General features: G+C 48.8%; 3 protein-coding genes across 8 annotated transcripts in view; 1 reads left to right on the top strand and 2 right to left on the bottom strand.

Annotated features, from left to right (window-relative positions):
• Positions 1 to 4,723, bottom strand: part of LOC120898457 — a 123,477-nt gene extending 118,754 nt beyond the window's left edge. The window contains exons 1-3 of one of the 4 annotated variants that reach the window (XM_040304342.1): positions 4,616 to 4,723; positions 2,807 to 3,402; positions 1,173 to 1,257 (exon numbers count right to left, since the gene is read on the bottom strand). In XM_040304342.1, the coding sequence (XP_040160276.1) occupies positions 1,173 to 1,257; positions 2,807 to 2,816 (95 nt within the window). In that variant the 5' untranslated portion in view covers positions 2,817 to 3,402; positions 4,616 to 4,723. Of the gene's footprint in view, positions 1 to 1,172; positions 1,258 to 2,806; positions 3,403 to 3,642; positions 3,766 to 3,814; positions 3,964 to 4,327; positions 4,346 to 4,615 lie in introns of those variants that run through there. The other 3 variants (XM_040304344.1, XM_040304343.1, XM_040304345.1) reach the window with 3 other exon arrangements.
• Positions 4,724 to 5,077: 354 nt separating this feature from the next.
• LOC120908784 (U1 small nuclear ribonucleoprotein 70 kDa) lies at positions 5,078 to 11,837 on the top strand. Its single transcript, XM_040320140.1, has 6 exons — positions 5,078 to 5,421; positions 5,488 to 5,670; positions 5,752 to 5,896; positions 9,784 to 10,038; positions 10,126 to 10,521; positions 10,817 to 11,837. Exons 1-6 carry the CDS (start codon positions 5,278 to 5,280, stop codon positions 10,999 to 11,001), a joined length of 1,308 nt encoding a protein of 435 aa, XP_040176074.1. The 5' UTR covers positions 5,078 to 5,277; the 3' UTR covers positions 11,002 to 11,837.
• Positions 11,838 to 13,419: 1,582 nt separating this feature from the next.
• Positions 13,420 to 19,983, bottom strand: LOC120894001. Of its 3 annotated transcripts, none has more exons than XM_040296315.1 (3): positions 19,849 to 19,983; positions 16,588 to 16,736; positions 13,420 to 16,510 (listed from the first exon to the last, which is right to left on the bottom strand). In XM_040296315.1, the coding sequence occupies exons 2-3, from the start codon at positions 16,734 to 16,736 to the stop codon at positions 13,630 to 13,632; spliced, it is 3,030 nt and encodes a 1,009-aa protein (XP_040152249.1). In that variant the 5' UTR covers positions 19,849 to 19,983; the 3' UTR covers positions 13,420 to 13,629. The 3 variants fall into 3 exon arrangements, with proteins under 3 accessions (XP_040152249.1, XP_040152248.1, XP_040152250.1); XM_040296314.1 differs by lacking the exon at positions 19,849 to 19,983 and adding an exon at positions 18,382 to 18,642; XM_040296316.1 differs by lacking the exon at positions 19,849 to 19,983 and adding an exon at positions 17,282 to 18,361.
• Between the last annotated feature and the right edge of the window lie 4,445 nt (positions 19,984 to 24,428).

Genomic DNA, 24,428 nt, shown 5'->3' with positions numbered 1-24,428 from the left:
TGTAGCAACACAAAATGTGTTGCAAAACTTTCAAATAAACCACGCTTCTTCGCTTCTCGGCGACAAAATCGGTACCGCACTGTACAATATATTGGCGCGAACGCAGCATGCAGCAGGAAGATGCACGCAAAATGGACTGGCGAAAATTCAATCCGTCGCACGGTCGAATTATAATTATATATATATGTATAAACCCGGCCCGTCGCTCCGGTACCGGCGCTGCGTACGAAAAACGTGGCGCATTGCCGGCGCAACAGCATCTTAAAGGCAGTGCTGCTGCTACTCCGGTTGCACATGCACACTGAGAAAAGAGCACACCCAGACACACACACACACACATATGTAACAACGCCACGTCTAGACAACGCTTGTCTCCTTCGGTCGCGGCAAATTGGGAATCGCTTCCGGTCTGCGTTGAAGGTCTGCCCGCCCCACACGTTCGCTTCGTTCTGCGCTCCGCTGCGCGCATTCCCCCAGTGTAGGGCACACATTTTAGCACGGTACATCGTTCCAGCGTTTCGGGACGGCGGGGGAGATGGCTGGCCGGCCGGTGCCGCCGGGGATATGTGTCGCTCCGTGTGGCGAATGTTGCAATTGCACTGCGCTTTAATTGCACTGCAGCTTTGGGCTGCACACCGTGTGTATCTTCAGCCGGCTGCAGCATCTTTAAGGCGCTTCATGTTGAGGTAGTCAAAACGGCCGACGTCGCATTTCTGATTCGCATAATGTATACGGCCAGCCCAGCAGGCCGACCACTCGCGGTCGGTGCAACATTGTTGGTGCGGTTTTGCGCATCGTTTCCAATGTACGGAGCGGCATGTCCGATGCGGCTGGTGCACTACTTTCTTGTTGGTGCTCTCTCGCGTGCTGCGTTGTTTACGCGCCGTGCGCGATTTTGAAACCCCGGTGACCTCGGTTTGGTTTTTGGGGGACGAGGAAGTAGCGTAGAAGCCGACTCCACGGCTTAAGCAAGAGTAGGGATTTATTCTGTGCACTGTGCGTATGCTGCGCGCATTCCTTATCACTTTTAAAATAACATTAACAAAATAAATTAAATGCTTAAAAATTAATTTGTGTGTGTACAACCGAACAAAATCAATACTGAAAACCGGAACAGTTGAAAATCATTTTCATCGCACCATAGAGCTAGCGGAACATTCAAACCCACATACCTTGCATGTTTTTCCTTGGCAGTAGCAATCTTCTTCAGGGAATTCACTGGATCATTCTCGTTGAACAATTCACCGAAATTTGGAGCTGTAAACATACACAAAAAAGGAAAATTTGCATTAAACATTAGATGGGCAAACTGTGGGGAAATAGGCAAATACAGCATCGTGTGGTGAATTAGTGGTGAAATTTTAAGCTGGGTTGATGTCTTGGCTTTCACCACTGGCACCGTCGAGCCGCCGTAGGAGCGAGCACATTTTGCTTTCGCTTCCCCGTGGTGCACACTAGCGCCAGCGTGCGTACGAGCGGCGGTTTTTGGAAACTGCTCAATGGTGTGTGTGTGTGTGGGCCGAATCCAACAGATGGCGCTTTGATCGGTGTTTAATTTTGCGGTTTGTTTCAAATCCATTTCTTTTTGATTGTTTGATTATTTGTTGCTCTTCGCTTAATTGTTTACCTAACTTGCATTGTGATAAAGTAGGCTAAATATGGACAAGTATAAGTTCCACGAAAACGAGCCAATATGGTTCATTTTTAACTACATAAAAAAACAAATAATACAGTCCACGGAAATCCCAATCACAGATGATGACAAACGCACGCTGGACTGGACTGCATCACGTAAGGTTTTATCTGATTTTCATCGATAAAATTCCAGATAAGCGTATCAACGCTTACCAAACAACTTTTCCACTCAAGCTCATTGCCTCAGCACGCCGTTGTAATCTTTACATTCTGACTCAGCTGTACATTCAAACGTTCGATTTTGTTCTAAACCTTTAAACCACACTTTTTCCAAACTCTTGCAAGCTTGCACACTTCCAAAAAGTAACGCCAAGCTAGTTTACCAGCTTCATTTGCACAAAGCAAAGTAACATAATCTCCGTCTCGGTGTTAACGGTTCTTCTGATCCATGGTGCCGATACGCAACATCGAACACACCGAACCAGCATATATCGGGGGGGTACCGCACACTCCCGGGCAAAGGCACAACCTACCAGCAGCGACGGTGTTAGTAGTGGCGGTGGCGGCAGCGGCTGTAATCGTTGTTACAGCGTACGCCGCTACCCTCGCCTTCCGTACCGAGCTGCTGCTGCTGCTGCTGCTGCTGGTGTGTAGATTTGGTGCGAGTTTAAAACCACTCCTCCTATCGCGCTTATCATTCCACACCCGGTGGCTCCCGGTGCCGGCAGCTTGCCGCTGCCGGTTCCTCCCGACCGTACTATGGCGTGCCATTCGCGTGTGTGTGTGTGCTACTGGACTTTTTGCTTGCCTGCGTACTCTCGCGCACGGCCAGATTTGGACTGTTTCCGTGCACAGGTTGCACACGCACCGAAAAAAACAAAAAAAAACTTATCAGCCTTTGCCCTATCTTTTTCTTACGCCCTTACGGGGGACACATCATGATTACAGCAGTCCGATTAGTAAGACTAAAATATCGTATATCCCATTATTGTGACATTCGCCCAAACGCTCGTCCGTGGTGATGCTGCGTTCGTCGGGTAAATCGATTCATTCCGATGATTGAAGGATTTTGCGCGCCAAGAAGAGTGTGCCAGCGACGGCCAGCAAACAGCAAGAAACCCTGTTGCAAAAGTGCAGCAATTCAATTGCGCCGTTTAAACGTTACACTTACCGAAAAACATTTTCTCTGCCGCGGCACGGAAGCGGACCCGCTTGCCGTCAATGTTTGTGGCTGGAACACGGACAGATCACACTGGGACGGGGGACGGATGGGGACGCTTACTGTGACTTCCCGCACCGCTTGCTGCTGGAGCATTCAAACAAGGTGCCGGGCGGGGGGAAAGGGTTCGCTTCCCAAAAAAACAAAACAGCTGCTCCGTCGCACCGTTACAGTAACTTTCAAGCAGTACACCACACTTGTTCAGGGTTCGTGCTCTCAACCTAGTCACACAGCACAATCAGTTTTCACAAAGCACAGATCGCAAATAGAAGAACAAAAAAAAACACTCACACTCACTCACTACGAACCGACGACTACCGGGGTTAGGGGTGGGGTTGAGAGCACGTAGAAATACACTTTTTTCACGAGCGCACCAAACACGGAAGGACGAAGAAAGGATTGCGGGAATTCGAACGGGCACCGGCGTCGTGTACGGCACACACATCTAAACACTGCCACACAGAGGGGGGAGCGAGAGGGAGAGAGAGCGAGCACGCGTTACCCAGAGTGTTCGGTGTGTGCGATGATGTACACACACAACAGATTACCTAAAATCGAAAAGAAATTCATTGATTATACAGGGACGTACAGTGGAGAGAGGGAAGCGAGAGACATTAAGAAGGGCCTGCTAAGAGTGTCAAAATTAGGCTGCAAAAGAAGCTGCGCCAAGCGCCACAAGGGCATGGGAATGGGCTCCTTGGATTGCTGCCTGCCGTCTTTGCCGGTGTGCGCCAGGAAAACGTAGAAGAAGAAGGAAACAAATACGCAAAAAAAAACACTATGGAGACCTGTCATTGCTTGGAATTTGCTTCACTAAAACGGCATCGGGGCATGATTGGTACGGGGCAGTGGCGTGGAAGGGGGGATGCAATATCTGCTGATAGCGCGACAAATGTAAGCTCTGCTCGCAATAGATAAGATCGCAACAACGACGACGACGACATGACCGCACACACACACACGCAAGAAGGGCTCCTAATATTGTGTCCACTGTTTGCCACCAAGAACGGATAACTCGTTCTTCGCTGGCGCTGCTGCTGCTGCTGCTGGAATGTGTGTGTCCGTGCTTGAATGTTTCTTTGTTTCTTCGCACTGTGCACTGGGGGGCACGCACTCTCTCGGCTGCCAAAGCAAAATGGCTATCACAGACGGGACGGGCCAGCAGCAGCGGCAGAATTGGTGTGTGCACCCGCGCTCGTTCGTTCGCTCGCGCACACACACACACACACAATCCGCCCTCCGTTTCCGCGCTTGCTGTACGCACCCAACCACCACCACCACCACCACTACTACTACTATTTCACAATGCACACAACACTTTCGTGCGTGCGTGCGTGCGTCCATTGACCGTGTGGAAAGCGACTGCGGGAGGGGGAAGCTCCTGTGTTGAAGGAATTACGCGAAAGAGAGGGGGGGGCAAACACGGCACAACAAAACACTGCTGCTTCTGTTTTCTACTACGCCACCACGCACTTCTTCGCAAGGGCTCCAGCAGCAGCACCAGCTCGCTGTGCGTGTATGTGTGTGTGTGTATGTAGGTACGGGCGAGGAACACACCACACGATTACGTGCACCGTGTCCGTGTGGCGAGGCAGCCGCGAGGTTTGTTTATTTGTCGCTTGCCTGTGCCTGCCCCTTTGCTGCACGCAGGTCACTGCACCGAATTGCGGCAGCAGCAGCGGGTGTGCAGCCACACACACACGCACCAAGATGCACACGGAAGTGTTGAAAGTGTCCGGGGGTGATAGCGCGTAATTTTACCTCACATCCAAAAACGACCGAGATGCGTATTCGCGTTTTCTTCTCGCTTTAAAGGGCACACACAAACACTGGCACACATACACACGTTTTGTGACAGGAGGGGTGCTTGCTTTTGGCTGACAGCAGGCGTGACGGGCCGCGAGTGTGCAACACTTTTCACCGGGCTGTGACAACGCTTCCACACGAAACCTTTTCTGCGAATTTCGCTAGCGGAACATAATTTTGAAAAAAAAAACAGGGTCACTAGTGAAGCTGCTTATTTTTATATAAAGTTGTGTTTGTGACACTGGCTGAAAATGTGCCGTGAAGGAAACAGTGTGACCTCCAACGATTGTGCTACTTTTTCACGAGTCATGTTTTCTTGCACACCGCAACGGTTCGTTTGAAAGTTGAAGCGTTTCGGCAAGCGTTCCATTCGCCATTGACATTTCCGCTGTCAGTTGAGCAAAGTGATCGGCTGCTTCTTCTTCTCCTTCACGCCATTGTGCCCGTACGATGCAGTGTGCGTGTGGCTGCTGAAGAGAAAATAAAGCTTTTCCCAGTGCACGGAAAATTGTGTTTCCAATGTTTTAAAGCGGTGCTAAAGCGTACGGCAACAACGAGTTGGAAAGCCCGTCCCACGAGTTTGGGTGGAAAAGTTTGATTGAAAAAATCGGTCCACAATGACGCAGTATTTACCCCCGAACTTGCTTGCCCTTTTCGCACCCCGCGACCCCATCCCGTACCTTCCGCCGCCCGACAAGCTGCCCCATGAGAAGAAGTCGCAGGGCTACCTGGGGGTGGGAGCGTTTCTCGACTGTTTCGAGGTAAGTAGCAGGGCGTAGAGGTGGACATCGAATGGCAATGTAAACAAACCTTCCACACCCACACAGGATCCGAAAGATACGCCACCGCCGACGCGCGTCGAAACCCGCGAGGAGCGTGTGGAAAGGCGTCGCAGGGAGCGGGCGGAACAGGTCGCCTACAAGCTCGAGCGGGAGATCGCCACCTGGGATCCGAACCAGCTGCTGGAAGCGACGGAGGATCCCTTCAAAACACTGTTCGTCGCTAGGATTGTAGGTAGAGGCCAAATAGGCCAATTCCGATGGGGACACGAGGCAGCGTCACGCTCATGCTTTCGCTTTACCCCTTTGCAGAACTATGACACCTCGGAATCGAAGCTGCGGAGAGAGTTTGAAATTTACGGTAACATTAAGAAGATTATCATGATCAACGACAAGGACACGGGCAAGCCGCGCGGATACGCCTTTATTGAGTATGAACATGAACGAGACATGCATGGTAAGTACCGGGAGCTGCAATACTATAGAACCACGGTTGCCCCTCCCCCTGCCCTGGCTGGAAACAGCTGGGTCCAAGGGTGGCATCGTGATTCCATCCATCCCAAAACGACCTTTTCCTTCCGCGCGATCTAGCATACACGCGATCGGTGTGTAAATAATCACCCTCCCCGTAGGTTAACTGCCATCTGCACGACCTCTATTGTGCGTCCGTTTCCCCCCTCCCCTCTTTTTCGTGCGGGAATCCACTTTCGATAGTGTGTACCCGTTCTACCAACAACTTGGTGGTCTGTTGTGGTGTGGCATGGGCTGCTAGCCTCAACCACTCTTCTGCGAGGTGATTTAGAGACGGTTTGAATTTAGTTTCCACTACAAATAGATTGCATGCCCTGCTGGGCTGATTTGAAAGGGTGTGCCCAAAAACCCACCGGAATGTCATGGGAGCAAGCAACGTAAGAAAGGTTTGAGTCGAACACAAAATCTAACACGATACTTTTGCTTGAGTTACCATTTTTTCATTGTAGATTTCGCTCTGGCGGAACTCTTACAACTTTGCAAGAAAACCAAACACGCAAATTATCGGTACTCTGTTTCGAGAGGTAATGCGCCTGGGTGGTGGCGGTCGGTAGGTTTGTATGTGTAGTAGGTTCCAAAGCGAGTGTGGTAAGAAATGATATAATAACAAAATCCCGGTCGGTCACTGTATAGTTTCTGGTTCCAAAACAAAAACCAAGCAAACCTTTTCATCCATACAGCAGCAGAACACGTGAAGCGATGTTTTACTAGCGCGATAGAGTAGCTCTCTTCGGGGTTTGTCCAACATGGTGACAGGCAGTGCTGCAAAATGTAATGAGAATCTCGTGATAATCACCACCGAAAACAATGATCATATCCGTGGTAGCTTGATGGTCATTGCTGATACGCAAAGAAAGTGCGTAATGACATGCCAAACGCGACGTGCCAGTGCTTGAGTCAAACCCGTTTCTCTGACTGACAAGCTGAGCTTAATGCCGGCCCAAGCATAACATGATTTTCTTTTTCTGGCTCTGAACAGTGCTGCCAAATGCCAATGTTTCAGTCACCAACACTCATGACTGAAACGAAGCTCAAATCAGCTAACGTACACAACAGAGATGATCAGAGGTGATACTCAAACCGTTGGTGGATCAATCATATACATTTTGTTTAGCACCCAACTTTTGGTCACTCACTTTGTCGTGACATTTTCTGTCGGTGATAATTACGACATTTTTGTAATACAGGTACTTCCCGATGTATGCTGTCAATGCGTTCCGGAGGCATTAGAGTTAATATTAGCTCGAATATTAGCATGAGTCGAATTTCTAGATTTTCAGTGAAATTAGAACGCATTTTCGTGTAAGTTTGCTTGAAGTCGTAGGCTTTAGCCACTAAATTAGTGATTTAATCTGTTTCCAACCGAAGATTACAATTTGGTACTTTTTGAAATGGTATTTAAAATCCAACCAAAAGGGAATTTATTTTGCATTTGACAATTGATGTGTCAAATTAGCACTATCGAGTATGGCGTATATCGGGGAATACCTGTATACTTGGCGTGTGACCTCTAGCAACCAAATTAGCATGCTTTCTTGGTCTGTCTCCTTCGATGGTCTGTCGGGTCAAACAGAGCTAGAAAACATGCTCATTTTGATGCTTGGGAAAACTCGCACACATTGTACGACTATCGTGATGATCATCGACGGAAAATGTCGCGACCAAGTGACTAATCAAGAATTGGTTACACAAAATGTCACCAAGCATGTGATGGTCGCCACAACTGTTTGAGTCTCGCCTGTGATCATCACAGTAGAGCTCGTGGCGCTGACATTATTTTTGTTTCATTAGGAATTTGTCATCACTATGTCAGTGACATTTTTCCAGTGATTGACCAAGCGTTGGTTGCTAAAATGTCAGCATTGGTCACATCAACTTTTTGAGCATCACCTTTGATTATCACAATCAAGTACGTGACGCTGACATGTATTTTGTTTCAATCAGAATTTTGTATGACATTGACAGTGACATTTTGTGGCACAGGTGACAGGTGAAAGGTGCAGCAATTGCGAACGATCTTGTCGATAGTTTTGCTTATTTTGCAAGCAAAATGTGTTAAATAATCGCTGATCTATGTTTGGTTCAGTGAGTAGGTTTTGTGCATTTTACCGCAACGGCAAATGTATTCACTTTAGAGCTCCTTTTGGAGCTTACCGGAATGACGTCAGGCTTTGAGAGTGCAATTTTGCATCCACCATGAATATATAATGATTTGATGCTTCGTATAAATGCATACACTTTCTATCGCAAAACAAAACAAAAAATCAAAATCCGCAACACCGGAACGGAAACGCTTCGTACACGCCACAAAAAAAACCGTGTAAGTATTCGCAAACGGTAAGCTGATTGTGATATACTGGTGTTCAAACGATAGTAAGCTCTGGGGACCTATGCTGTATGTTGTAAGTTAGAAGCAAACGAAACGTGTAAGTCCTTTCTTTAAATCTTGCTATTTACATTCGGGTGTGTTTGTTGGCGATCCGGAAGGCTGTCTGCTGTTTGCTGCTGCTGTTATGGTTAGTGTAAAGGATAAAAGAACAAAAAAAGTATGGGTTAGTATGTTTGCCGGAAGCTGGAGGTGTAAACGATGTATGGTAACAAAAAGTATTTTAAAAACAAAAAAGCAAGCTACAATACATTACTAAAATCATCTGGATACAGGAATCAGTTTCAAACACTTTCCGGCAGCATAACCGAAAAGGCAACGGTTATGCTTGCCACAAAAGGGTTCATTATACCATGATACCGCGCAGCCCCGCCGCCCGGTGGTTAGTAGGTACACCACGCGGTCATACCATTTGTTTGTGTGTGTTTTTTTAAAACGTCTGTTAGCGGTGGTACGCCTTCGTCCTTCCCACCCTCTACTCACACGTTCCGACGCCGCTGCGTAAAAAAAATGCACACGCGTGGACGGACACATAAGGAAGGGATAATTTCGGACCGTTTGTTTTCTGCGCAAATTTTGGCAACCTTTTTTTCCCACTCCCCTTACGTAAGTATGGTGCGCAAGAAGCAGGTAAATGGTAAAGCAAAACTAAACTGACTGATTGAGAAGATGTGCGATGAAACAAAAAAATAACGAACATTTAGGTAGTTGAGACTTCCCTTTAGTGGCTGTTGCCGTCCCCAAAGTTTACGGTAATCGCTATAAGTTCTTCGCGCGGGTAGGTATCGCCTAAAAGTTGAACCTTGATTGCGAAGCTGATTGCGGTGAAAGTGATTCATGGTTTAGTTAGGAGGTTTTCATGAACACCCAGAACTCTGTAAGAACATTTCCTCTCCAATGATGTATCTGCTTCTGTTAGGAACGCTAGTAAAACCGTGTGTTTGTGTACAGCGACGAATCTCACACCTGTTGTGTTATATTGTATGAACTTATCCTTTCGTGAAAATCGCCAGAAAGTGCAGTTGCCATCTCTCGTAACATTGATCCTCCCCGTCCAAAACAAAAAAAAACTCATATACCTTCGCTTCGTGTGTCATTGTGTGCGGCATGTCGGCTGTCCGCCAAAAAAAAAACGCACACACACACACAACCCGGGAAAGTGTTGTTGGCCCGGGGGTTCCCGCGTGCCGACGTGTGTTCTTCATCTTCGATTTGTACTATTTTCTGTTTTCTTTTGACTCTCTTTTTCCCGCTCTGTCGCCTATTGTCACTGTGTGTCATAACTTCCCCTCCCTCTGCTCTACGCGCGTTGTACAATCGAATGTGTATGAAAATGTATTGAACGAAAAAACACCCCCCACCCACTTCCTCGGTTCTGCAACGCTCTCATCTCGTCCCGGGCGTAACACACACACACACACAAACAGCGGCCTACAAACATGCGGACGGTAAGAAAATAGACGGTAAGCGCGTACTGGTGGACGTGGAGCGGGCCCGCACAGTGAAGGGATGGCTGCCGAGGCGTTTGGGCGGCGGGCTGGGTGGTACGCGGCGCGGCGGACCGGACGTTAACATCAAGCACTCTGGCCGGGAGGACAATGAGCGCGAGCGGGAGCGGTACCGGCTTGAGCGCGAACGGGAGGATCGCGATCGTCGGGAACGGGATCGACCGGAGAATAATCGTAAGTAGCGCAATGGAGCTTTACCCTTAAGACCTTAATAGACATCCTAATCGCTACATCTTCTTCTTCCTCCTCCACGTTCCACAGGGTTCGAGCGCCGAAGGTCTCGTTCTCGTGATCGTGATCGGCGCCACCGCAGCCGGTCGAAGGATCGCAGCAGGCGAAGGCGTAGCCGCGAGCGCGAAGTGGACGATCGTGGCGATCGGTGGGAGAAGGAGCGGGACCGGGAGCGTGATCGCAGCCGGGACCGGGACAAGGATCGCAAGCGCAAGCGTAGCCGTTCGCGGGATCGCGATCGGGCGGAGAAAAGCCGCCACAACAAGCGGGGCGACCGTGATCGGGGCGATCGCGATCGTGGTGAACGCGGCGGTGGTGGTGGTGGCGGTGGCGGCAGTGCATCCGGCAACGGTGGAGCGGAGCGTAAGGAGCGCAAACCAGAGTTCCGGGAAGGGGAGATCAAGATCAAGGAGGAACCGATCGATGGTAAGTGTAGGGGGGTTTATGTCCATTGCCATGCAACACGATCCGTGGCAGTTCCTGTGATGATCATAAGGGGTGCTGCTGCGTTGATCCCCATGCGGACGTTGCTAGAGCAGTGCTTAGGCACTTAAGCGAATCTTCAGGGCTATCAGTTGTGAAGCGGTTAACTGCTTGGTAGTATCTAATTTTCGTACATCTTTCTCAGTGGGCATGAAAAATGCTTCATCAATGTTAAAAATTGTGCTAACATTGCACAAACACTAATGTTAACTTTTTATTATCCTCTCTTTCTCACCAGATTATCCCGACTACAGTGCCCAGTACTCACAGTACCAGTCGCAGGTTAAGTATGAGGACGGGGAGGAAGAAAAGTATCGCCCGAACGAACCTCCTCCACATCTGCGCGCGGATAATGGACGCGGCTACGTTACTGGGAATGGTGACGATGACGACGGCGACTATGACGATGGCCAGGGCTACTAGCGGGGCTGTAACAGTGTGTATGGTGAGAACGAACCAGTTCCGGTTTCTCGCTGGTGATTGCCCGTCGAGACGCGCCTTTCTGATGCAGCTTCCAGCTTACACACACACACGAAACGGCAAAAGGGAGGTGACATGCAGAAACGAATTGTGCAGTTTTTTGTAGGTTTAAACATTCTTAGGTCGTAATCATTTCTTCTCCTGCAAACCGTGGCGGCGTGGAGATATCCTTCGCGCACAATACAAGCAGTGCTACGCGACGTGTTCTACACTATAATTATCCTTTAAATGTACACTGGGTCGGCGAAACGGCCTCTGCGTGGTCAAAGAATTGCTTAAAAATCGCGGGCGCTCATTATGTACGGGCTCGCGCTTAGTGCTACCAGGTATTCCAATTTGCGAGGTAAGGTAAGGTAACTTTCTCTGTTCAGGTTGTACGAACATCGGTATACAGTTGCTTGCCCGCCGTGCGTAAGAGGGTTCTGTCGGTGTAAGTTGACATTGTTTTATATGTGTGCATTTAATGTGGTAAGGCGCGGGGTAAATTGAGGAGCATACAATGTGCACCTTCTTGATATGCATCGCGTGTAACATACATTGGTTGAGCGAATTTTAAAACGACTGCCCCTACCCTAACAATATAGCTCCGGCAAATCGTGCCCAAATGCCAAACAGTAAGCGCAATTAATCGCACACTCCACGTCGGCTCTTAAATGCAATAGTTTCCAAACAATCCACGGTTATGGGCGAGACACATCACGTCCGAATTTTCTTGTAGCACTGTGTTTGGATAGGTAAATAAAGCTAGAAGTAAAGAAAAAACAACGAGGTAAACCAAATGTTATATATTGTTTTACAGTTGAACACTTTTTGAAAGAACTCAAAGCAATAGGATCAAATTAATTGATAATACTAACTGTCATTTACTTACTTTATTGTCCAAATAGACTATCTTCACCATGCGATAGATCTTGGAGAAGATGACAGCATACAGACATAACAAGTACCATCTATTAATTGATTTCAAAGCCGCATATGATAGCTGCTTAGCCAATGAGCTCATTTGAAATCCTGGCCAAACTTATAAGGCTCTTAAGAATGACTTGTCAGGTGTTGGTGGATGGAAAACTCTCAGAGCCTTTTGCTACCACTAAAGATCTACGCCAGAGGGAACGGCCACGCTTTTCTCCCTTTTCAACTTGGCGCTTGATAATTAGGACATCATTGGTCTGCGACTCTCCTATGTAGTTGAAGTCTACCAAGGAATCGGGCAGGTGGCAGAGAACCTCCGATTGCAGATAAAAGAGCCAATGATCAAACTGATGGTGGCAACATCAGCAACCCTACCAATAAATAATCCAAACTTACGTAGGCGTGACGTACAGATAGTTGAACGCACTTTTGAAGTCGTCCCACAAATCACCTATCTTGGGTCAAAGGTCAGCAACGACAATAGTATGGAAGCAAAGTTGCACGCAAGAATGCTGGCTGCCAACCGGTCATTCTACAGGCTGAAAAATCAGTTCACCTCAAAGAACCTGTCGCGACGGACGAAGCTGGGACTATATAGTACCTATATAGAAACGGGTTCTCACATACATCTCTGAGGCATGGATACTGTCCAAATATGACGAAACCCTCTTGGCTGCGTTCGATAGGAAGATGCTCAGAAAGAGTTTTGGCCCCGTATTTCTGGAAGGACACTGAAGGAGCCGTTATAAAGACGAGCTATACGAGATGTACGGCGACCTCACTGTCGTGCAGCGTATCAAGGTAGAAGGCGTGAGTTCGTGAGCGGTTTCGGACACTCCTGACTCCTGAGGCCAAGACCGTGAAGCGGTTGTAGCGCCGGATAAGAGAAGAGCAGTATCAGCATTCACCTGCACCTCGGCGACCGAGGCGATACGATGTACGACGATCTTCCCGGCGGAGACTCTGGGAATCAGCGTCTATAAGTCCAACCAGTTCCTGGCATACGCTAATGATATAGACGTCATTGGACTGTGTCTCCTATGTAGTAGAAGCCAACCAAGGGATCGAGCAGGCGGCAGAGAACTTCATATTGCAAATAAACGAGCCAAATATCAACCGGTCAGTCTATAGTCTGACAGACCAGTTCATCTCAATAAACCGTACCTTAACAGTATCAGTACTCACATACGCCTCGACGACCGACACGATGTGCGGCGATCAAGCTGCATGGAATTGGAGGACCTAGACCGGAGTGTCATTTTTGATCGTCAACTAGGATAGAGAGGGTGTACTAGGCCGTAGTTGAGGTAGCCTGATGGTGTAGATGCGTCCGGGATAACGGATTGGCAACTCCTCCAGCAGACCTAGACTGCAAAGCGGTTGTAGCAACCGGATAAGTCGGTAAGACGTTTTTCTCAATTTCTCCAATGTCACCAAGCCAAATCGATCTCTATTTTGCAACTTCATTTATTCTATCACTAAAGTAAGGCAAGAAGAACGTATTATTGAACAGTTTGCCGTGCGTCAAGCGTGTAACATCTCGCTCCGAGAATGATGCCACAGGTCACTCTCACTCTTGGCTGCGGTGCGGTAACAAATAGTAATACTGACTAATTTCAAACTCGTGTGTCAGACGAGCAAGGCATTTTTGTTTTTGTTTCACTCGATCAGTTTTTCCTTCGATAGGAACTTCAACAACGTGGAATGTTCACCATGCTCAGCGTCCGTCCTTACGGCTGGTGTCTCCATCGACGGTACGTCCCGTTTCGTTGCTTCAGCTGCAACCTGGCCCGGCATGCTTTCGGGAACGGTATCCTGGTGCTGTGAGTTACCTTCGTTCAGCAGCGGATCGCTTTCATCGCCCTTCTCAGTTGGCGTGTTTTGCTTTACCTCATTGCTGCTAGTATGCTGCTGTGTCCGGTTCGAGCGTGTTAGTACTTTCATCAGCAGCGCATCGGAGCTGTTCCGGTGCTCGAGCATCTTCTTCCGCTGCGGATGCTGCGGAACGGGCCGTGCTGGCTCCTGCTGCTGGTCGGATCGTTGCTCGTGCAGCTTCGTGATGTCTTCAAACATTTCGGCGGACAGTGAGTCGGACCGTTCGCGCCCCTTGCCGAACGGATACTGGCGCTGCAGATCGTACCCGAGGAATCCATCCGATCCGCGTCGTAACCGACGGCTCGGTTCCTCAAACTCTTCCCCAAACGAGGGACGCAGCGCGTTGTGATTGGCGAACCAGCCGCCCACATCGTCGATGCTTTCCCTGCGCCCACTGCCGTTGGGCGCTGGCTTCGGTGCGCTTACCTTCGCCTCATCCGCTCCAATCGAGGACAGCATCGTCGTGGACCCGTCCGACTCGCCTCCGAACCAATCGCTCATGTACTCGATGCTATCGCGACGTTTGCCGTGCCTCGGGCCGTGCTCTATCTTTGGCAGCTCGCCGACCACTTCCGACTTTTCGATCTTCTCAAACTCCGGATCGAAACAGTCGTCCATTTCCGAGGAGCAGGATGTGCGGCTAGATCCGGCCAGCTTAATGCTTTCGTTTTCCAGCTGGCTATCGCCGTCCGCAGCTTCTTGCGCCTGGGACAGCTTCTCGCGCAGCTTGCGCACGTTCGGGTTGGTCGGATTGGGCGCGTTCAGCTCGGCCGTCAGTGCCTCCTCCAGGAAGGTTTGGAACTGTTCGAGAATGTTTTCCTTGTTGTCGGTGGCGCTGTACACGCAGTCCAGCACGTTGACCACGTCGTGATGGGGCAACACCCGGCTCGACTCGAGGAACGAACCGAGACAGAACTGGCGCAGGCTGCTGTCCTGCACGTCGTCCACCAGGAAGGAGGCGGCGGACGACGGGGCGGATTTGGCTGGCACTGTCGGTTCCGGTTCGGTCCGGGATGCGTCCGAGCGAGCGAGGCGGACCGGTACCTCCGGGGGAGCGGACGTCGTGACCACGGTGGCGCCACCGATCGTGAAGCTGGCACCGGCTGGCCCATCGGTGGCTACCGGTGTCGGCGGTTCGTTCGACTTCCACGAAATCTTGCGCGTCGTTAGCTTCGACTTTGGTTTGACCAGCTCGTCCGCGCCGGCCCGGTGCACGAAATCTTCCGGCGTGAACCGTTCCACGCTGATGCGCGTACGCTGCAGGTCCACGACGGAGAACGAGCCAGAGCTGGAGCTTTTCGTCAGAGTGGGACGCTGCGGCGTGTCCGGACGGGATGGCACCTTGTCCAGATGCTCGGTAGCCGGCATGGAGATGATGCGCTTCAGCATGCGCGGTGTGTGCGCCTTCGGTTCGTCATCGTCTTGCGCCGGTTGCGCCAGCTGTGTCGAGGAGGAGGAGGAGACGGCGTTGGTAAACTGTGTCTCCGAGTGGCTCTTCTGGAATCGGGGCGGCGCTGGTGGTGGTGGTGTTTGTGGTGGTGCTACACGAGGGGCACTTTCACGCTGCTTTCCTGCTCCCTGCTTTTGCTTGGTTCGGGCCGGTCGCACCACACCGCCCTGCTCGCCGTCCGATCCGTCCGAGGAGCCGTGTGGTTCCGCCGCATCGATCGGTTTGTAGCGGGAGAAATCGCGGCTCGGTTTGCGCGGCGCCTGCTCGATGAACACCTCCGTCCGCACGACACCGCTGGCCGATGCGTCCCGCTCGTGCGCGTGCAGCTTGTCGTGCATGTGGTCGTGATCGTCGCAGATGTGCTTGCTCTTGCGGCGCTTCGGCACGATCAGCGGCTCCTCGACCGGTTCCATGCCCTCGTACCGCACGCTATCGTTGTAGTCCTCCAGCATGGCCATCAGAAACTCGGCCCGCCGACCGATTTGATTGTCCTTGGACACCGTGCGATCGATGTACTTCATAAGATCTTCCTCACCTTCGGGCTTTTCGGAGGCAGCGGCAGGTTCGTCGCTTACGGCGGGCTTCTTTTCGGGTTTCTGTTTTACCTCCGCCGAAGTCTCCGTGCTTTCGACAAACTTCTCGATCTTATCTACATCATCCCGCACCAAGCTCGAGGCGGAGGATTTTTCCCTTCTTGGCTGCTTGCGCACTTCCGAGCCTTGCTGTGCCTCCTGCTCGAGCGATAGCGAGTCGGCCAGCCGCTCGCCAAAGAACTTGTCCGACTTTCGATTGCCCACGCGCGGTATCTGTGAGGTGGAGGGCGTACGCTCCAGCTCCGCCGTCGTGGGCACCTTGGAAAAGTCACTAAACGCATCGTTGCTGGCGTCGATCTCGAAGCAGGACGTTTGCCGGGCGGGCAGGGCCGCCACATCGTCGGGCCGCGGCGGCGGTACACTGGCCGGCCGCGTTACGGACGAAATGTCGCACGAGTGCCGGCGGCTTTCGCGCCCGAAAACGTCCTGAAATCCGTTCTTCACCTTCAGCGCCTCGTCCGATCGGTAGCGTCCGTCCAGCGTGGCGCCACGCTTCTTGCGCGGCGGTGCTACCGGCGGTGTGTCGATTACTTTCGCTGACTGGCGGCCGGAACCGTCCGGCACGAACAGTCCCACGCTCTGCCAACCGGTGGCGGAGGTCGTTTTCTTCGACGCATCAACACTGGGGAGGAGGAGGAAAAGGATACATTTAAAAAGAAAAACTGGAAGTGCCCCCGAGAGGCGTTGTGAGTTACTTACGCGCTGCGCGTGAAGTACGTTTTGCGCATCGGATGCGTTTTGCCCTTGCCGAGTCCGTTCGGGCAGATTACGCTGCTGAAGTTGCTGAATGCACTGCCCGTGCCGGGGGACGAGCCTGACCGTGGCTCTTTGCACAGTGTGTTGCCCATCTGAAACGGGAACGAGTGATGTGGCAAGAAGTAAGTGACGGAAATTGACGAACACGGTCAACTGTTGCTCTTGCTCCAGACAAATTGACCTTTGCTAGGTGACCCCTTGCCCCACCGCAGATCACAGATTGTTGTAATTTAATGACACCATCAACACACGATGCCAATGAGAGACATCAAAACCCTCGTCAATGGCTCTCTCTCGGAAGCTGCGATGACGCTGCTGCCTGTACCTCGCGTACGGAACACGCCTTTTACGGCAACTTGTTATTAGTCATATTCCCCTACGGAATATAATAGTTCCACGACCTCCTCGCATTTTCGATGACAAGTGGACAGTGGCAGGACAGGAACACTCAAACTCGTGCTCCAAGAAAGGTAAACTACTACTCACTCAACGCCAAATCTTATTTCCAATTGAAAGAAAAACGCAGTTTTTACTGCAAAACCATTGGAATAGACCCCAATTCGTGCAAAATTCACCGCACGCAAGGCAACAGCAGATGATCTCATTCAATGTACTAAAAATACTCCCATTTCTTTACCGAATTGTGCTGTGATGGAGCACTCTGGTATCCACAAAAGCTGTCCCGAGTGATTTCTTATCACCTTATCCGCTGCTCGTGCTGCTAATAGTCAACATTTAGAGTTCGCATCGCTCGCCCCATGTTTACATCTCACATTTGCGCCTCCGCCAACGGTTGGGAGCCGAACGCGACTTCTTCCAGCTTCTCGGCTTTGTGCTAATTGTAGACCCCGGCCCCCGCAACGTACCTGGCCGATTGGATGGTTCGAACCAATTAGCTTCCGTTTGAAAATGTGGCCCCCCGAACTTGGGGATTGGCTGTTTTCTTCACTCCTCTGTATGATACCTAGTACCCAGGGTGCTGCAACAACAACAACAACCTTGTCTATGGGTTGTGCGGCGGATGGGGAACGATCTGGAGGCCCGGCGATTGAAGAAGCCACCGATTGAATGCAATGCACCAAATGTCCAATCAAGCGACACAATTATGATACGAAATTTGCATGCGCCCGATAATTGCGCGTTCAAACTGGGTGTTTGGATAATTGGGAAATGGATGGGGGACGTTTATTTGGAGAAGGTTCTAAAAGGTCTTGTGATGATGTGTGCTGCCTTGAACCTTGGAAGAGGGGTGTGTGTGTAAGTCAATAGAATGCGAATGGCAACCGTTTGTTGGTTGTACTTATTGCACTAGGCAAATCAGTGGTGATCGTTACTGCGTGAAATCGTATCATGTAAGTCAAACGATCATACCTATTCCAACTAGAGATCAGATGTTCTTAAAGAACACAACTCCAGAATACAACTGGGAGTTGGGAAACGATAACGTGATGTTCTCAACGAACCATCCAGACATTCAACTCGTGATGCAACGAGAAAGTCACCAATGTCCCATCCGCTCCAAAACGATGTTACGAGCAACAACAAAAAAAACCTCTGATAAATGACTACAAAACAGCTGTAATAAGCCGCGGACAAGTACCTTTTACCCCACTTTCCCTCCCTCCCTCCCGTCTGTGTCATGTCACGTACGTAACATTACGGTGGCAGTGGCAATGAACACAACGAGGGAGGGCCGATATCGGTCGGTTAGTAAATTGTACACACGGTTGTACACACCTCGTCAACGGAATCGCTAGCAATCACGACAGGGTGTTTTGTGATACCAGTAAGTGGAGGCTCTATTCCCATGATGTACATCAGCTTGATGATGACACGACGCGAACCTTGTTCTCAACCTGTTATCGAATCCGATTGGAGATATCATTACGATGACAATCAGCAAGCAAGCGATCGGTTCCGGAGGTTTCAAAAACGTTGTCCAATAAATGTGTTTCCCGTTTTATTAGAGTGAAAAGCGTAATAAGCACTAAACTCGCCGGGTCTCAACCTAACATCCCCCCCCCCCCCCCCCCCCCCCGATTAGTAGGTCCGTTCTGCGAGGCGTGAAACGTGATTACGTGATCGTGTCGGTCACATGACACGATCATCTCCCCACGGAACGGGCGAGTGGGGGCATATAGTTTTGCAACTCACGCCGGTGTCCGGTGGTTCTAAATGCTTTTCTCTTGCTACAATCACACACAGCTACGTTGATTCGCACGTTTGCACGGATGCCATTTGTTTACATTCCATTCTGGAACACACACACACACGGCACAGCTCATTCCGCAAGCGATACACGCGTACGATGACTCTCGCTTGCTCGTGCTCCGCTGAGGCGCCATTTCCAGAAGCTACCTGACCGATGACTACCGGGCCACATGGCTGGAGGTCATACGTATAAACACAGCAGGGCACACACAGGGCGGAGATGGAGAATTAAAAAAAACACACACACACACTCCAAGCCCACACAGTGATGTGCAAACGAACCGGCGCAGTATATTCAAAACCGATGTTAATGATGATGATGTCATCCATCGCGGTACGACTTGCGACTCATCACGACGCGTCGCCCGTCTTGGGTTCGTTTCCTTTTTGCGCTTTTCGTCGGTTAATTGCGCGCAGGGTGACAATCGGTAATGAGTGATCTTAATTGTGACGTTGAGTTGAGTACGACGACGATTTAAAAGGAACGATTCTTGCTCGCAAAACGTGATCGTGATTGTGCTATTTGCGAAAGTTGGTCGGTTTTTAAAATGGGGTGTTTTGGGAGGGTAATTGAATTTCGTACAGACCTACACACACACACTCACAAACACTCACAGAATAACAGAAAAGTGGTATCAAAAACTGCCACTCGGTAACCTTCCCGCCACAATGGCGCTCCAAGGTTTTGTTGGATAAAATTCTCTCCACCCCTCGGATTTTTGTTTTGGTTACGATAACAGCCACATCCAACGGACGAAAACACTCCCCAACCCCAACCCTAATCGTCGGTATGAACAACAGAGTGTTTCAACGGTTTGCTAATCAAACGTCTTGTCTCCACAGGGGTACACCTTCCTTCCCTTTCGCTTCCCCATCACAACTATTCACGAATCTAAGGCCCCCCCCACCACTTCACGAACTAGAACGGAACGGGTTTATGGCCGCTCGGCTCACCACCCGACCCTTGCCAGTTGCACCTTGGTACCGGCTCACCTTTCCAGGGGGGCCCCGTGGCGTGTTGCGGTGTGTGCGCGCTTCGGTTGTGTCTGAACCGTGTTTTTGTTCTGTTTTGCCGAACGGCTCTAAAAACTTGCTCCAACACGGTGCGATCGCGATCGGTACCGGGCGAAGACTAACACACCGCACACGGGGCATATTTTATCATCGTGCATCGCCCGCGATGGCGCATTTCTCGCCTTAAATGCCCCCACTCTACCCCCTCCTTTTGCTGAACGAACGATCACGAATGAGGGAATAGGTGGGGTCTGGAATTAGAGCGGGAAAGGGCAGCGGGAAAGGCAAACGTTCTATTGTTTGTGCAAACAGTTTACACGACGACGACGACGTCGACGAGGGGATGGGGAGGTGATGTGTGGTGCATTATCCGTTCCCCACCCTTGGGAGGTTTTTTTTTTTAAAATAGGGGAAGCTGCCGATCGAGAGCAGAGCGGCTCTCAGTGCAGGTGGAGGTCATTCTCTCTCATTCTCAATCTCACATCTGTTTCGTCGCTTTGGATAGTCTCTACGCTATTAAAATCATTCTCGCGATTGATCGTTTCTCGTTAAAACGTTTGGTATGCTATGAAGGTAGACGACACCCTTAACCTACCGGGAGGGTGCAACCGGTTATTGGTCCGTTGAATGTATCGCCACGATGACGTCACGGTGCGGCATTTACGCACACCTAGGTGAACTGCATGCAAGACTTTACGCTGGTGACACTGTGTAAGTGCACTGTCGCACGCCTCGTTTAACCCTTAATAGTGGTACAGAATGGGAGATGCATATGTATGGGAACGCAGGGTACAATGGAAACCTCTTTTGTTGAGTATGATTACACAGGTAAATTAAATATGTTTTACAATCAATTACTCAAAAAAAAAACTAAATGATATGAATTTTATTGTAGCTGCATAATTATGTTATTTTTATAACTACTAAAACAAGCTTCATCGAATGTTGCTACAATTGGTGAAAATTGTATAAGGTAAATTTTTGAAGCTTTGGCACTTCTTCCATTTTGTCCTGTATGTCCAGTGTAATTTTAGGGAGTAAATAATAACTCCAGGATGTGCATAATAGCATTTTTACGGCAATTCAATTTCTAGATTCCACTTGAATTCAACGCACTGATCCCAAAGCACATATTTGTATTGGAACTGCTCCCAACCCCATGTCGATCCAGGAAGATTACACGCTGGACCTGACCATACAGAGTTCACAAAACCCATGTTGGTGCTGAAATAGATTCCTATTAACCTATTATGGTCCTGAAACTAATCTTGATTTTAATACTAATCTTAGAACAGATTCTGAACCCATACCGGCCATAGGGTTCATAACGCGAACTGATCCTGGAACTGATCCTTAATACGTAACGGTCCTGCAACTGATATCAAAACCATACAGGTCTTTGAATTTGTCCTGAACCGTTGTTGATTATGTCATTTTTACGGAATCCATATTGTTCCTGAAACTAATTTCACGTTCATAACGGTTCCGGATCTAATCCTGATCTTATGCTGGCCTAAGAACTGATCCGGAACCCATACAGATCCTGGAACATATCCTAGACTTATGCAAATTCTAGAATTATCTCTCGTACTGGTCCTGGAACTCTTTCCGAATTCATATCGAACTTAATTATTTAATTATTTATTTATTTATTTCTACAAATGTCCGCCTCGAGGGCTTAACAATGTTTCTTAATTACTAAGGAAAGGATAGGGATGAGGAAGAGTGAAGACGAGAACGGAAGAGGGATAAAGGAGTGTTAAAATCGAACAAATGATAGTATGAATTAAATGCAATCTGAGCTTTAAGGAATGGGTCATTTTGCCCATATCGAGTTAGCCGGGTGGGAATTTAGAGAGGTGGCCTATTGCGAAGATGGCGGGAAGGGGCATAAAAGGAAATGGCAGATAAGAGATAAGGAACATCAAGCTCATTAAGGATGACGCTGGCAATGAAACAAGCTTCCAAGTGCGAGTGGCGAGTTTTTATCGAGTCCAGACCCAAGAGTCGACAACGATGTGGATAAGACGGGATTACTGCAATATCATGACCCGAAAGAAAACGCCTCGTGGCAAGTCGTGTAAATTTGCGTTGAACACCTTCCAATCTAGCAATATCCTGCACATTATTGGGGGACCAAACCACACAAGCGTAATCGAGAATGGGGCGTACCCAGCAACAATAGAGAGACTTGAGACACAAGTGATCACGGATAAAATGAGACAGATGGGTAATAAGGCCCAAAGTACGGTAAGCTTTGCTTGTGACAAAGTCGATATGGTCTTTGAACGTAAGCTTTTCATCCAACCAGACGCCAAGATCTTTAATCCATAACGATAATAGCATTGATTCCGAAATGATGTAGGGCCTGGATCTAATATTGAACCCACACAGAACCCATATAGATCTTCAAACTGTTCTCAAGTCATACCATTCATGTAACAGATACTGAACTCATACTAGTCTTGGGATAGATCTTCAATCTTATAACAGATACTAAACTGGTTGTGTTTTAAGAGCTGTATCTGGACCTGTCCCAGTTAAGAAACGAAACACAAACCTGTGAAAATATCATTAACGCGTTATTGGAACGTCTTTTATTAATTTTATTTCATAGATTAACAAGAAAAGCATAGAAACACGTAATAATGATTGTGTATAGTGATAAATTCATGCTCTTGTCCGTTTTGCCCCATGTTTCCATATCTACGTAGCAACGGCCTTCGTGCTACGGTGTGTGTGTGTGTCACATCTGTACAGTCCCAGCGCCAACCAACAAACGCTCCACGTGATCCACACATATGGCTCGCCATCGTAAAAACTGACATGTGCGAAGTGCATCATGACGAGGTGAGATGGGGTGTAAAACTGTTTACAACCACTAGTAGCCCATCACTGGGTCAAAGGTGAAGATGATCGCCCCAACACATTAGTACGATCGATTCCTCACCGGTTCACCGTACAAGGCTGCCGGTCTCATGCATGTCAGCATGTTTATGAGTCATGAATCGACTCGAAGCCATTAAAATATTTACACACAACCCTTGGTTGGTTGGTTGGTCGTGGAGGATTTGTTTCCGGTTGCAGGCGCCCGCGGGTGCATTGGCCGAGTGTGTTTGGCGGGATTTGTATTTTATTTAAATTTCATTTCACGATGCCAGTACGCTTCAGGGCCATTCAGCGCAGTAAGGGCAGACTAACGATGACGACGTCGGCACTGGCTGGTGGGATTATGATTTCGTGTAAATAAATAGCGAAGGGCTGGACCCTTCCTCTCGTTGAGCAATGCTGAGACTCGTTGGGTATGCGATGGTCACGGCAAATCGAGGCTCTGCGTGATGCTCTTTTTGGCATGCTATCTCGCTGGCACGCGGTACAGGTTGGTTTATGAGTTCGACGTTGAATTTGAAGATTGAGAATCACGCAAGGTGTGAAGTATGTGGATTGTGGTGGGAAAAAGGATTGCCAAAAACATAGTCGAATCACAGTTCATTGAAGGTCCGTACAAAAAAGATGATTTATAATTAGTCTCATTGCATTTTAATGGTGGTTATAATGGTAGAATGGACAATATCATCCTTATTTTGCGCTTATTGATCAAGGAGATCCGGTCTACTTTAATAGATGTTTAATCATGAGCTTGTCCTTGAATTATATATCCGAATTAACCATCAGCCTGACAAAGCACTTCTCATCGCATTCAAGGTAGACCTCCAATTTTTATACATCCTCGACCTGTATACCTCGTTGAATCATGTACAGCTTTTTCAATGTTATCTTTCCTCTGCTATGGTTCCGTACACGTTTGTAAACCCATTGCTTGATATACATACCTAACCTCGTATCCTTCCAGTGCAATTTTTCCACTGACGTCCTAATTTTGAAGTAATAATGTATTGTAAAACCTACGCACACATTGCTCAATGCTGCGTTGCTAATAAATAAATGAATACATAAATAAACAATTAAAATCCAGTAACTGGAATATCCTTACCACGATATTTGCGACCAAGGATTTTACGATCAAGGATTTTGCGACTAAAATTTTTGCGAACAAGAATGTTGCGACCAAAAATCTTTTTAGGTCGCTTTTGTTCTTTGCTATGCTTGATTTATATTTCACAAACCTGTAATAGAAATGACAGTGCCCAAATGAGGGTTTACGTCGCCCGATTGAGTATTTACGGCGACCGATAACTCTTGGCAAGATAAACCCTGTAAATCTTATGAAACAACAGAGAAGAATAAGTTAAAAACAAAGTAATTTTCTAACAATAAATACAGAAACCCTAGACCTGCCTCAACTCTTTGCTTAACTTCTAGCCCCCGCGTCAGTTAACCTTTTCTTTTCTTAAAAAAAAGACAAATTCTCACCACGCCGATACGCCCCGGGTCGGGTCCGTTCGTTCGCTTCAAAATTCGCCTTTCCGCTCTGGACTGCGTGAAACGACGCGACGCCGGTTCGGAACGTCTCTATGAGTATTTGTGTGTGTGCGTGCGCGCACACCTCTTTGGCTATAAAAACATTGCAACGCTTTTCAGTTTTTCCTCATTTTCCG

Source organism: Anopheles arabiensis, chromosome 2, assembly GCF_016920715.1.
Source record: "Anopheles arabiensis isolate DONGOLA chromosome 2, AaraD3, whole genome shotgun sequence".
Lineage (NCBI taxonomy): Eukaryota > Metazoa > Arthropoda > Insecta > Diptera > Culicidae > Anopheles > Anopheles arabiensis.
The sequence above is the reverse complement of the archived record's forward strand: the minus strand, read 5'-3'. Positions and strand labels throughout refer to the sequence as shown.

Coding starts and splice junctions, on each gene's coding strand:
- LOC120894001 (XM_040296314.1), bottom strand. CDS start 18,462: ATGTACATCATGGGAATAGAGCCTCCACTTACTGGTATCACAAAACAC. Junction 16,737..18,381: donor CTAGCGATTCCGTTGACGAG/GTGTGTACAACC, acceptor TTCCCGTTTCAG/ATGGGCAACACACTGTGCAA. Junction 16,511..16,587: donor ACGTACTTCACGCGCAGCGC/GTAAGTAACTCA, acceptor CCTCCTCCCCAG/TGTTGATGCGTCGAAGAAAA.
- LOC120908784 (XM_040320140.1), top strand. CDS start 5,278: ATGACGCAGTATTTACCCCCGAACTTGCTTGCCCTTTTCGCACCCCGC. Junction 10,039..10,125: donor GGATCGACCGGAGAATAATC/GTAAGTAGCGCA, acceptor CACGTTCCACAG/GGTTCGAGCGCCGAAGGTCT. Junction 10,522..10,816: donor CAAGGAGGAACCGATCGATG/GTAAGTGTAGGG, acceptor CTTTCTCACCAG/ATTATCCCGACTACAGTGCC.